This window comes from Triturus cristatus, chromosome 1_2 (assembly GCF_964204655.1).
Source record: "Triturus cristatus chromosome 1_2, aTriCri1.1, whole genome shotgun sequence".
Lineage (NCBI taxonomy): Eukaryota > Metazoa > Chordata > Amphibia > Caudata > Salamandridae > Triturus > Triturus cristatus.
In genome coordinates this window covers 344,262,438-344,276,598 of record NC_140580.1, presented here as the reverse complement: position 1 = coordinate 344,276,598, position 14,161 = coordinate 344,262,438, and the positions used below count along the sequence as shown (strand labels likewise).

The 14,161-nt window shown below is 43.3% G+C and overlaps 1 protein-coding gene across 2 annotated transcripts in view; it reads right to left on the bottom strand.

Moving 5' to 3' along the window:
* Positions 1-11,022: 11,022 nt before the first annotated feature.
* The window catches only part of UBXN10 (UBX domain protein 10), a 46,718-nt gene continuing 43,579 nt past the window's right edge, over positions 11,023-14,161 (bottom strand). For both annotated transcript variants that reach the window (XM_085604069.1, XM_085604073.1), the window contains exon 3: positions 11,023-13,918. In XM_085604069.1, the coding sequence (XP_085460195.1) occupies positions 13,052-13,903 (852 nt within the window). In that variant the 5' untranslated portion in view covers positions 13,904-13,918 and the 3' untranslated portion in view covers positions 11,023-13,051. The remainder of the gene's footprint in view (positions 13,919-14,161) is intronic.

Genomic DNA, 14,161 nt, shown 5'->3' with positions numbered 1-14,161 from the left:
GACCGGGCCTGGTAATTTGGGCTGAACCATTTCTACTGCAACAGGACCATGACTGATTTGCATATGGGAGGTTTCATTCCAGTGTGGTATATTGGGTGAAAAATGATGGACGGAATGTAGCCCAGAGCTATTGCCAAGGGCTAAGAATAATTCAAGCATTATGTCCACCATCTTGTTGTTTGTTTCTGTAAGCTTACAAGGCACACTTTAGGGGTAACCTAGCGAATATACAAATTAGGACATAGAACAGGTACTTTTCCATGTGCTACTGCAATGCTTTTAAACGGTAGCCCAGCTAGAGCACATTAGTACTTCCTGGAGCCATTTATTTTTGTCATATATGTTCCACACCACTGGTGCATTTCTTGCACATTCCACCATGGGCTTACAGGAAAGTTAAATAAGCAAATTAGGTGAAACCAATGCACAGTACATGTTTTGGGAAGAGCCACACATTATGCCACATTTTAGCAGTGGCATAGCACAGGGTCCCAAAGCCATCAAATCTAGACAGGAAACAAGTGGGGGTACTGCAACACATTTTTATTACTTATTAAACTATGGGAACATTTGTCCCCCTTATTAGGACAGGGGAATAGATAATATTGCAGAAACCTAGATTGACTATCAAAGGCCTGATATGTTTTAGGCAGAGGGTAGGGGTGACATTGGAAAGGCATTCCTTCTATTTGGGCAGTGGAAATGTGTGAAATATCAGCAAAACTGGTGACTGAATAAATAAGGCATGGATCAGGTTAAGATGTAGGAAGCATGTGAAAGACCAGAGATAAACACCCTTATGCATCAACCCAAAATCCAGTCGGTAAAATACCGATTCGGTAATAGCTCCCGGTATTAAGGAAAAAATACCCAATCCCAATGCATCAACCCAAAAGCAGAAATCGCTATTTAAGGAATCCTTAAATAGCGATTCTTTAAATAGGGATTCCTTAAATACCGATTCCTTAAATAGCGATTGCATTTAAGGAATCCCAAAGTGAGATTCCTTAAATGCAATGCATCAAAGTTAAAAAATTAGCGAATTCGCTAATAGGGGGAGCAAATTACCATGAAGATGAACTGCATGGTAATTTGCAAAAACTTTGAAAAATGCACTTTTGTGCAATTTTCAAAGTTTCATGTTGCGCACACACATGCCCTTAGAGCATGTGTGTGTGCAACATATGTGCACATATCATTTTCAGGGGTGCAACAGGGTGTCCTTTTGACACCCTGGCACCCTTGAAAGTGCTCCCGCTATTAGCGATTCGGTAATACCGAATCGCTAATACAGACTGGCTTTACATTCATTCCTATGGGCCTCCAAGCCCATAGGAATGAATGGGTAGGTATTCCTTATTACCGATTCGGTATTACCAATTCGGTAATAAGGAATATTAAGGAATCGCTATTTGAATAGCGATTCCTACATGCATAGCCTTTTGCTATTCCTTATTAGCGATTCCTTATTTTTCGCTAATAAGGAATCGCAAATGGCATTGTTGATGCATAGGCCCCAAAGTTCTCTAATCTTATAGAACCTAACCACAAGCTCCTTGGTGTTTCAAAATTGCAATCTTTTTGGAGATAACAAAAAAGGTAAACCAAGTTTTGAGTAGCTGGATTGAAGACATGAATTTGTGTGAGAGGAGAGTACCACAAAGACCTACTGTTTCACATGATATGGATCTGTTTTCCCCCAAAAAAGTATGTCTTGATACATGGAATATAGAAAACAGGATGGAACTCACAATGCGATTGATTTAAGAGTCTTAGAGGGAGGATTATATTTGGAGAATATCAATGGAAGCCGGGATGGTATACAGTAGATGCTTACCAAAAACGTACATTGAACAATGCTTGAAAGACCTCTTCCTAGGTCACTTTTCTTACTCTTGTTCATATATGCAGATATAGTGTTTGTTAACAGTATATTAATCTATTTAAGATCCAATGCCGGCCTGGTCAGTGCTGAATGTTTTGCAATGCTACCATGATTTAGCAAAGTGCTCATAATTTTATGAAGGCTTCTTGATGCTAGGAAGAAAGAGACGAGCAGTCGAAAGGCAGTGCCGATTTTCCAGGTTTTAGAAAAGTCAAGTCTTTAGGTGTTTCCTAAAAGACAGTAGATGGGGGACACGCTGCAGCTCTAATGGAAGTCTATTCCATAGGACAGTGGTTAGACCAGAGGAATTAATTCCTCCAAATCAGCTTTTTTCTGAACTGAGGAATATTCAGGAGTAAATGTGAAGAGCACCTGTATACTTGCTTGCTCAGAAATGTTTGTGAAGTCATACACAAGGATCTGTGTCCAAGGCACAGAGCATTAAAGGAAAGTTTGGATGCAATGGGAAGCTAATGCAGTTTCTTCAGTACAGCTGAAGCTTAACTAAATCTGTGAGCAATGATAACCATCCTTTTTCAGTGATCAGCCAACTTAATACTTGCTAGGCTTGAAATCCTACCCTTGACACCCAAGATTGCACAATCATATTTCCCATCCATTCCAGCACCAAAGCTTCAGCATTTTCTCCTAAGAATGTTTCCTGCAGAGCTGACCAGGGCTCTCTCCACTAAAGTCTAAATAATTCTCAGATGTCACCATACTGTAGATTTTTCGGATATCCTGGCCAATCGAGCTTTCATCATAAGTTTTTTTTAACTTAAGTTAAACAAATATATTGACAGATTTTGGCATTGTTGCCTTTTTGAATAAAAATTACACCAAGTATAGCAAGTAAGGCCCGGTTGCTTGCCGTAGGTGAGATTCAAAATTCACCATAAGGGAGTTCACAGATGTTCAGTCTTTCATAGAGTCCAACTACACCTCAGACACCTGTCAACTAGGTTTCCAGAACAGGACACGTCATCAATGAGACTCTTCTGGTTGTCATCACAATAATATTTTGCAGATAACGTCTCAGTTTCTCGTTTATGTTGTGGGCACAACAAGTAGCCTGAAGAACTCATGCACAGCAGCCTCATGGATTGCCCAGCAACTGAAGTCACCAATATATTTTGAATGGATCAGAACGCCTTTTCCCAACAGATAGCATTGTACCATGCAAGCCTTATTGTCCTACAACACCACGTGTTTCCGTTGTCACAGCATCTCTGCACACAGCAAATATTGCTCAGGGATGTCTAAGGATATCGATCTTTTCCCGTTAATCTATGCGGATGATGCAAGGCTAAGTGTTAGCTGCTCTCAAGATTACAGTCCATTGGGGCTCTTAGTCTGCTATAGGGGTAGCAGAGGAATATTGAATTTAAGCTGAAGGGTACTAAAACTGGAATTGCATGGCGCAAGAGTGTACTGGCTCAAAAGGACGACCCATGAGTCTTGTCAAAATTGTATTTAGATTCCTGGGTGGCGCTGGAATTCTTGAAGGAAGTACTTTTTTAAGGCTATGACATGAAAGTCTTCATCATAGTTATTTCGAAGAGAGGCAAATGTTCTCAGCTCTCATGCATGCTGTCGCTGCAGCGAAGTGTAAACAGATAGAGGTGTATGCCAATCCCACCTTCTGTAAATGCAGTAAGCAGCAAAAGATGCCTTGAACAGATGCTTTGATGGAGTCTGGGTGTTTCCCTAAACATTATCAGGTAAATGTTTTCCACTTTGCAGCACAGCTGGCATGTGTGGTTAATTTGTGTGCCTCAAACAGTATTTCCATACCCCGCTGACAGTTTAAGGTAACCACACTTCAGGAAAGAGGTGCCAGAAATCTAGTTTCAACGGCCTGAGGTCTGAGCTGACCCTGATTCTGCGTAAAGAGATCTGGTCTGAGCAGTAGTTCTTCATGCAAATATATGAACATTCCCAAGTTGGGGTCACCAGAAAGAGGGTCATAGATGCTTACTTCATTTTCCTCACAACTTCTCATATCAGAGGCAGTGGGAGAAAAACATAAGCAAATATTCCAGACCAATTTATCGATAGTGCATTGCCCATGAACTGCAAGTGTGGGTCCTTGAAGTTGAAGCTATGGCAAATTGCTCAACAGTGAACAGATAACCTCCAGGAGTGTTCCATTTGTTGAAGTAATTGTAAAGCATCTCTCACTCGTGGACATGATGTCCACTCCTGACAGATGCTGTCCTAGAAGCTGAATGTGATTGCCAATGACCCAATTCCAGATCTTTTGGGCTAGTGTTAACAGCTGAGACGAGTGAGTCGCCCCCCACCCCTCCCAGCCCCTTGCCGTCCATCTTTACCAGGACTGTTTTGCCTTGAATAGGAGTATAAAATGCTCCAAATGCCAACTGGATTGCTGTCCGCTCCAGGAAATTAGTATGACAACCCTGTTGCTCTTGCATCTGAGCTCTCTAGACAGTCATGTGGTTGAGATGTTCTTCCCACCCCATAAGAGAGGAATGTGTGGTAATGGTCACCTGCAGTTGAAGGTCCAGAAAAGGCCTGCACAACAGCAAATGTTTGTGGTTCCACCATTGAAAAGTGTGATAATTTCTGGGCTCTACTACCACTAGATCCTTCACCTATGACCATGGCATCGCTAGACACACTTGCACTGGACGCATGCATAAACTTGTGTGCTGCACTATCACTATGAATGAGGACATCATTCCCTACAGTTTCCTTATCATTCACACTGAATAAGGACAAAGTCTGAAAAAGAGGTAGCAGACAATTGAATGCCATCACTCAATTCTTGGTCTGGGTAGGTTCCCCCACGAAAGGCCTACCCAAGAACTATTGTTTGTGGTTCCATCATAGAAATGCATGCTGATTTATGGGCTCTACCAATACTAGATGCTTCCAATGACTCTCCCCGTGACCATGACCTCGCCAGACACAGCTGCAGTCAAGATATGTGTAGATTTGCTGTACTGTCTCTATGCATGAGGCCATCATCCCAAATAGCTTCAAAATCATTCATACTGTAAAAGGACATGGTCTGAAAAAGAGAGAGCAGGGACTTAAATTCCATGACCCTCTTTTGGTTTGGGTGATTTTTCCCCATGATGTAATTTAATGCAGCCCATAGAAAAGGTTGGATCTTCTGTGGCACAAAATGCAACTTTTTGGCATGTACTGTGAATTCTAACCTGTGGAACAGGGATACTATTGTCTGTGTGTGTGTGTGTGTGTGTGGGAGCTCGGGATTATTCACAGATTCTACTCTTTGTCAGCCAGCCATCAGGTAAGGGAAGACATGAATGATGTTTCTGCACCAGTGTGCAGGTACCACCGCTAGAGATTTGGTAAATACCCTTGGGACTCTTGTGACCGCAAAGGTTAGGACTTTGAATTGGTGCATTGCCCAGTTACCACAAACCACAGGTAGCGATGATACACTGAATTTATTGGCATATGGAAATATGTATCCTTCAGAGCGACGTCCTTCAGGGTAATAATTTTGATGTGCTCCAACAGGATGTACCGGTTCAATGGCCTGTGGTGTGGCATAGACCACAGAATTCCATTCTTTTTGTGATAAGGAAGTACAGGGAGTAGAATCCGTGGCTCTGCTGGTGTGGGGGCACCAGCTAAATTGCATCTTTGGCAAGGAGTGCTAGTACACCCTGCTTCCATAATTGTAGATGATCTGGACTCGTTACTTGGCAAAAACATGGTATATTTGGTGGCATGGTGTGGGATTCCAGGCAGTACACCTGCTGTCCCACAAAGAGAATCCATTTGTCTGAGGTTACTTCCTCCCATTTCGGAATGATGGACATAAATCTTACCCAACAGGTGTTGTGCTATCGGTGGGGATGGCGGGCGAGTCACTATGTGTAGGTAGACACGCAGTTTTGCTGGACCCATCACTACCCTTTGCCTCTGCCATTTCCATGGCACCCACCTTTGCAGAAAGACTTGGGTCACTGCCAATATGTAGTTGAAATCCCTACCGAGGGTAGAGGTACAAGGCTTGCAACTTTCTCTTGCCTACTGTTTGCAAAAGGCAGACCTGGGTGTTTGGGTCTACAAAGGACTCAAGGCATTAGTAGTCTCTGTATCATTTTAATTAGTTTGGAGCATACGGTCAACTTGAGCATCAAACAAACGTTCGCGGTTGAACAGGATGCTAATGAAGTGCTGTTCAACCTCCTTTGCAAAGGCAGACACTCTAAGCAACGTGTGGTGCTGCTACATGATACTGGTGTTTATTTCTTTAGAGCAGTGTCAGCAGAGAGCAGGGTACATCAAGTAATAATGATGGAGAAGGCTTTCCCCTCCATGACATGTTCTTATCCCTCTTGGGATACGTCTCAGGGAGGTGCTTGACCAACTCCTCAATTCCTCCAAGTTATAGTGATCATATCTAGAGAGCTGTCCAACTGAACCGGTAATTCTGCACTGAGTGGCTCCTTACAGACACTTATTTCCTAGACATATCAATCTTCTTGCTCTCCTTGTCTGGAGAATCCCCAGTTGCCTGAGCAAAAACTCTCTTTCTGCCAGTCTGTACCACCAAAGAGTATTGTGGGGCATGGCCCTGATGTAGATCGGGGCATCTGGGGCTGCCTTGCATTTTATCTCAACCTTTGGAATGAAGACTCGCACCTTAACCAGATCCTTGAAGTGGTTAGTACGGCACTTGGTCATGCTCTTTAGCACAGGTTAGTAATGGACAGACCTTCCAGCTCAGAAAGGGTTTCAAATAAGAAGTCGTCATTCCCTCAACTGCACTGAGACTAAGTTTATGGTGTTGCGACACCCTCTGGATAGTTGTGCTATAACCAGTGGTATTGTCTGGGGAGATCCTTAATAGGACAGAAATCTAGAAAGGCATCCTTCTGAAAGCCCATATGATTATCTTCCCAAGGTTTAACCCATTCCCGGGTCACATGGGGTCTTGCTGTGGGCCATAAATATCATAGTGGCTGCCTTGATCCAAATGAGTGCGGTCCAAGGGAATAGACAGGTGTAGTTACTGAGGGGGTGGGCTATGTGAATTCATGGATGAGATTGAGGGCTAGTGAGAGGGAGCTGTGGTAGGGGACTGGTGACCTTGTCCCTATACTTTTTCGGGATTGAAAAGAGCTGTAGTTCCTCTGATATTTGCTCTTTAAAAGTGAGCTTCCTCTTCTTTTTATCTGGCTGCGATGTATGGTCTCCTCCTGCAGGATTGGAGGAACTAAGAGCTTTCTGTTGAGGGGTGCATAAAGAGCTTTTGCTGCTTAACACTGTGGCCCGTCTAAGAGCTTGAGGGTGAGAATGGGCTCAAAATTGATCTATGTGTCGAGGCCTTTCTCAGAACAGGCTTTGGGGTTGTGTCAGAGTCAGCTTCCAAGGTGGTTCTCAGAGACGCCGAGTCAAGCCAGACCAGATGAGTGCTGCGGTACAGAGCCCCTACAGCAGAGGCTTTCCTAGACCAGAGAGAGTTTCTTGCTGCCAAGATCCAACCCGAAGGTGTTGTGGCTTTTGACTCATCTCAGGGCTCGCAGTAAGACTCCCTCAAGAGCTGTGCTTGGCCTCAGTATGAGAATACTTTCAAGGTAGATGCTCGAGTGATTGTGGAGGAATGGCGGCTCTTGCAGTTGTTTCTGTCCTGGGCACTGTGCACTGGAACTATGCATCTCCTCCGACATGTCTGAGGAAAAGACTTTGAGATTTTGGTCTCTCTGAGCCAGCTGAATAGCTAGAGGATTCCCCTTTTCGTGCTTGGCACCCTCCCGGCCCTTGCGTCCGAATAGGTCTGGGGAAGCGGATGGGTTGTGACTGTGTATGTTGGGGGGGGATCAGTGGCATTCACTGCAATATCAGATTTTTTTTCCCCACTTGAATGCCTTACACAACGAGCAGGCCGACTCTTAGTGCTCTGAAGACAGGCAGGCTGGAGACCCAATGCGGATTGATCCATGGAAATTTGCAATGCATGTAAGACTATATAGTGATACATTTAAAATGTCTTCATCGTTTATACCGTACCCCACTGCAGCTCTCACGAATGGGATTAGTTGCAGATCCACATTGCCTTAGGTGCTATTTACAGCCAGCCTACTTCATACACCTAGCCTAGCATTGCCCGAAGGTTGCGGACTTCTGGAAGAAAGTCTTCTCCATCATTCTTGCCATCACAGGTCACTCTCCCCTCTGTTGTTCAGTGGTGGGCTTACTGGGATACATCAATGATGTCCCAACAAGTGCACACCGGCTCACTGCCATGCTCCTTTTTATGGCAAAAGAGTTAGTGGTCATTCACTAGGGCCGGAGACCTGCTCCCACAATCAAAGCTTGGTTACAGGATGTCACATACTGCAAAGAACAGCTTTCACACTTCTGGGAATTGATGCCCCTAAATTATTGTCCCAAAGACATCTGGGAACCTTTCATGCTTATATGTGCTAGCAAGCCTCTATACTATCCTCACATATTGCAGCACACCCAGAGATGAGCCCCACACGGTCCCCCTTCCACTTTCGGAAAAATATCACCACTGGTATCTAACTAGCAACCTGGTTGCCTCCATCTTGCGGTTTATGTTGCTGTATTTACATGTAATGTATCAGCTGTCAACCTGATACTTGCCCCTTCTGGGGTGTTGTAACTGGGAGCATTTTGCAGAACCTGACTTAATTTACTGTGCTAAGCTTTATCGTGCTGCTCTCCTTCCCTCCCTTTTTCATCCTCCCTCCCTTTTGTCGACTCTCTCGCCCCTCCCTCTCTTTTCTGTTTCCTTATTCCGTTTGAAGATGTGTCACTGTTCTACTTTGACTTAAAGCCAATAAGAACATTTAAAAAAAAAAAAAAAAGACTATATTGGAGGGGAATTTTCTCCATCAAATTCTCCTCCACAGTTATTCTAGATAAAATCTAATTTCTGCTGAAGAAGCTGCGGTAAGGAACTGGATCCAGAACAGTCGCCACTGCCTTACAAACGTCTTCCATCAGTAAGCCGAGTCCTTGGCGACTGGCACCAAAGGTCCCAGAGAAACTGTTGATATTCCCATACCTGGAACTGGAACACAGGAACCAAAAGACATAAACAAAATCTGCCTTTTCTGCGTGGTCACCCCAGATTGTTTACATTTTGCTAGCTTTAGAACTCTGTGCATTTTACCCCTGCTAACCAGTAGTAAAGTGCCTGTGCCACCCTTTTAACATGGTCAAACTGGCATACTCCTAACTTGTACATTTAACTTGGCTAGAAGGTCCCTAGTATATGATACTAAATGCACCCAGGGGCTAGAAGGTAAATACTACTAGTGGATTACAGCACCTATTGTGCCGTCCACTACAGTAGCAGTGCAAACACGGCTAATAGCCTGACTGCAGCAGTGTATATAATGGAATTTGACCTGTAAAAATAACCACCTTCGACAGGTAAAAACCTCCCTTTTAAATATTAATAAGTCACCTCAAGAAAGCCTTGTAGCCCAAAGGTCAAGGTGCATGGTATTTAAAAGTGGAACATGCAGAAATTTAATGTAAACTAATCACTAGAGAGACTAGCACTCAAAAGTTATTTTCATTGTCAGAAGCAGGACATTGTCGGAAGCAGGCTGGCTCATAGTGAAACACTGGGGAGCAATATTAAATACTAATACTGTATCTCTAGAAACGGACCACCTAGAAAAATAACTTAACTGTTGTTATTAGTTAATAAAAATCCAATTCAATGATAGTCAGATTTGTTTATAAATATTAAGGAAAAGTAACTTTCTAAAAGTTACCTTTTACCTGTCTGAAATGTCGGCAGCCTAATTTCCATTTGGCTCGCTGGCTTTCCCAAGCCACTAACTAGCCTTCAATAGGTGTGAAATGCTTCAAAGGAGCAAATTAGGCTGACCTAAATGGGTAGAAATGACTCCACATAATATGCAGGGTTGGGACTGCCCCCCCCGTGAGGTCATGGGTGCATTAGAAGTGTACTCATGTAGTAGATTGTGTCTTACAGGACTAAGTCAGAAGGTAAAATGTTTCACCAGGATGAGCCTGATTGGTGTATTTGACCCATGCTCCATTATGGTCAGCCTCAAATTGCTCCTAGCCCTGGTCTACCATTGGAGCTTTGGGATATTTGGCGCTACTTCACTTAAAAATTTAATAAAAATAGCATCTCTGGTTCACCTTATTGAGTTTTATGTTTTTGGGTTAATTACATATTACTCTTTTTTTCTAATCTGATTTTGGATTTGTATTGTTTGCATTTTGACTTTATTACTGTTTTGGTACTGCATAAATAATTTACAGATTGATCTTAGCTAAGCCTGTCTGCTCTGTGCCATAGCTACAGGCGAATTAAGCTCAGGTTAATTGCGGACTGTGGTGGTTCACCCTCACAAGGATTTTGATTGTTCCATGAGGTGGATAGTCACTCTCCCCAAATAATAATCCGCTTTCTTACAATTATGGGCTAAGGGAGAATGTCAAAAGAGAATCTGGTGACAGAAGCTGCTTCAAACAAAACCAACTTGCAAATGTTCACGTCCAACACTAGATGGCAGGAGTTTTCAAAGCATGTGTATCCTAGACACATGTATGAACCAGACGTTTCTCAAACCCCAGGACTGAATCAGCAACTAAGTACAGGATCACTAGTGAATGAGGGGCACTGGCATATTAGGATCAGCACTTGACTGTGGTGAGTGTTGTATGTGCCCAGGTCAGCGGATAATAGGAGTCAGCAAATAGCAGATTTCCCTCATTATCCGTCTTGGATGGTGCGATGTATGGACTGTTGCTTAGCTTGGTACTGTTTCCAAGACAATTTTCAGCTTGATCGGTTTGGGTTTATATCAGCATTTGGCTCTGCTCAATGCTGCTTGTTGCCCAAGAAGTAGCTGATTTCGTTCAGTATGCACATGGGATGATAAAGGGTTGCTACAGTCGCTGGCTTTGGGCATTGCTGGACATAGATCAGTATGTTGCTTATTGCTGGATTGGGTAGGTTTCTCACTTGGATTGTTTTTTTTATTTAAATCAGCTGACCACCTGGGCTTGGAGTGACACTGTGATTGAATCAGTGCCTAGCTTGTCAAAACTCCAAGTAAGGGTCACATTTTAAAAGAGTTCACTATGTAAAGTCTTTGAGAAAAAAAGAGCCAATGTTCGAGTTTTCATTTTGAAGTTTATAAATTCAACCTCAACATTAAGTGCAGTTTCTTTTGTGATTCAGTATATGTCAGAAATAAAGTGAAATGGGAAGGATATTAACAGTTGAGCTGGACATTGAAAGCAATGCACCTGCAAAGGTGATCAGTGAAAAGCTCACTCTCCAACTTCACATGCATACGTCCCCAGTCTCCACCTACCCAACACCATATCCATGGCTTGCAGGGCTGTAGATCCATCTAGCAAATAACAGACTAACATGTCCAGTGCTAGCTTCATGCCCATATCATGCAGGCTTGGCTCTAATTCATGATTGCATGCAGAACTGATCTGTCTCTTTCCTTCTTCAAATTGCAGACTTATTCAGCACTTAGCACCACCTTCCATGCTGCACCCAGCTTATCAGGCTTTGACTCCATCTCCCACAACACATGACAGGCTCCAGACTCACTGTTCATTACTTCTGACGTCCTCTCCTTAAGAACTGCCTGGAACAATCACCATTACCGCCTCTCGCATGCAGACCTAGTGAGGCTCTGACCACATTTTCCTTCTAAAATATGGACCAAGACAATTGCCAACTCTATATTCCATACATTCGTGGAATGTATGCAAACGCATGCTCTCCTTTCCCCTCTGCAAGTAGGTATGATCAATCTCCACATTACAGGCATACCTAGCCTGACTCGCGTTGCCCACCCACTTCACATATAGATCTGGCCCAACCTTATTTCCATCTCACCAGTACTATACAGTCCACTCTCAACATCACCCCTTCAAGACAGAAATGATGATGTTTTAGCTTAACTTACTGAGAACCATGCAGAATGGGCAAGGCATTCGTTTCAGCTGGAATGGGTCCTTTAACAAAGCATGTTTGGTCTTTTCTGTCCTGGGGTATGCTACATTTCCATGTAGTGGACTGTTCAGTGTCATAAAATAATGAAAAGAATATGCTTTTTCACAGTGAACTAGCCATCTGATGTCACCTTCCAAAGTTCACAGATTCCCATCAAACTACCCTCGAACAAGTGTTACTTCAAGATGTTCATACATACAACTGCCCATCTTACCATCTTAGACCAACCCCATGCCTTACAAATGTACAACCTCCAGCAAAATGCCCATTTTACCATCTTAGACCAACCCCAATGCCTTAAAAATGTACAACTTCTAGCAAAATGTGGTTTGGCATACCTACGATTGTCGTCAAGACATACCTAGGTAAATTAAGTCTTTGTACTTAAATACATTGTACGTGATAAGTATTGAAACTTTAGAGGAGATAAATGCAGGGGTGCTAAAGGGCGACTCACAAAGATTATTTTGTTATATAATATGAGATGAAAGTAAAAGTTCATAATGGGCCAATATTGGAGTACATTATTGTGCGTGGGCACTTTCAGGTGTCTTTCAGACCCCTCGAGGTGTACATCAATCTTTACAATAGACCTGTGTAAAGAAGTTATTTGGTTACAATGACAAAAGCAAGTTTCAATACCGAGGAGTAGCTTCCAAAACCATAGCTGAATCTTAGGTTCTGCTCGCACATCATGCATCAATCCTCTCTTCTATCAAATGAAATCTGCGTTCTCTTGGCATCGCATGGCGCAAGCATTCACAGCTTCCCCTATTGCAAGTCAAGAAAATAGAGACAAAGGAGCTGGTCTTGCCTAACTTGGGCTAGTCACCAAAAGGTGACTACTGATTATGAAGGGTGCATGCAAAAGAGGTCATTGTTTCAGGGGGTGAACTCAGTGTTTGGATTAGTGGTCACTTAGTGTGCGGGGCATACATATTCACTCGTTGATTTTTAATCATTAAAACACACTTTTTAAACAATATTTTTTCCTGTAGGACTGTCCCGCTGGAAGATCGCCAAGCCCCAAAATCAGACTCTTCCATAATCTGTAGTATTCAGGGCAAAAGGGTGAGGAGTTAGTTGGCTTCTCTAGGGCAAAGCCAGGAATCTGTGCCATGTTACTCATTTTTCAGGACCAAAAGTGTTTAAAGTACCACACCCGATCAGTCTTGCTCTTTTTGTAAGATGCAGAGCACAGACTTATTGGGAATCCCACAGTCTTCCAGTGACTTGTTCAGGTCAGAGAAGCTCCTGCGTGGTACTTCCATTGTTTCAATGCTACATTTCTTATAATGAACAGTTGCCCTCTTTTCTGTCACAGCTATTATGGTTTGAAGAGTATCAGTGGGCCGAAAATAGCGCTCATATCTACGGCCTGATGGAGATCTCACAGCGAGAAGTAATCTTGGCTCCTCCAGTGGTTCCTCTAGGTCCAGATATAATGAAGAACTTTGCTCGTTTGCGGTATCTTGCAGCTTCTCTGAACTGGTGGATGATGTTGCCACAGGTTCTTTAGAGCTTTGTGCCCTAGCCTTACTTTTAGCTGGTCTGTCTCCTCTATAGAACGGCTTTCCCGGTATTTCCTGCAGTCTCTCTTTCAAATGTAGCTTGCCGGTTTGCTCAGACACATTACTCTCAGCACTGTCTCCTGTCCCCTTTCTTCTGATGCAAGGCAAAACTGTGTACTTGTTCAAGGAAGAAGAAGGTCTAGATGGCATCTGCTGCAGGAGCTCAGGGATCTCTTCCTGACTCATCCGGACATTAGACAGTTTCCTGCTGGTGGCAGAAGCAGAGTTTCGTTGGCTGTGTGGCACTTCATTAGAAACAACAGCCGGAGGTGGAGTTGGCACTGGCAAAGAGAAGGGCTCCGCATCATGGGAGAGGCTCACACTGGCTCTGGTGCGTCCTTTCGCAGACTTGGGCCGTGTCACATGCATGGTGACTATGCTTGGCTGCCACGTAAAAACTTCAGTTCTTCCTGAACTATTGAAAAATTCAGGTGGTGCTATGGCCATTGCTCCTCAGGACGCCTAAAAAAAAAAAAAAGAAAACATGAGATCATAACATTTCTTTGGTTCACTTTTCTTGCTTCCTGTAAAAGATTACTCTGCAAATTTCTACTGCTCTTTCTACATCACCCACTTGCTCCATGCACAGTACATCCTTGCTTCCTCTGCAGAATTGTGTAGAAGTTCACTTGACTATCTCATAGTTTTCTTCCATCAGCAGAAGGAAGATATAACTTTGAGAGGTTAGAAGCACATCTCAAAAAG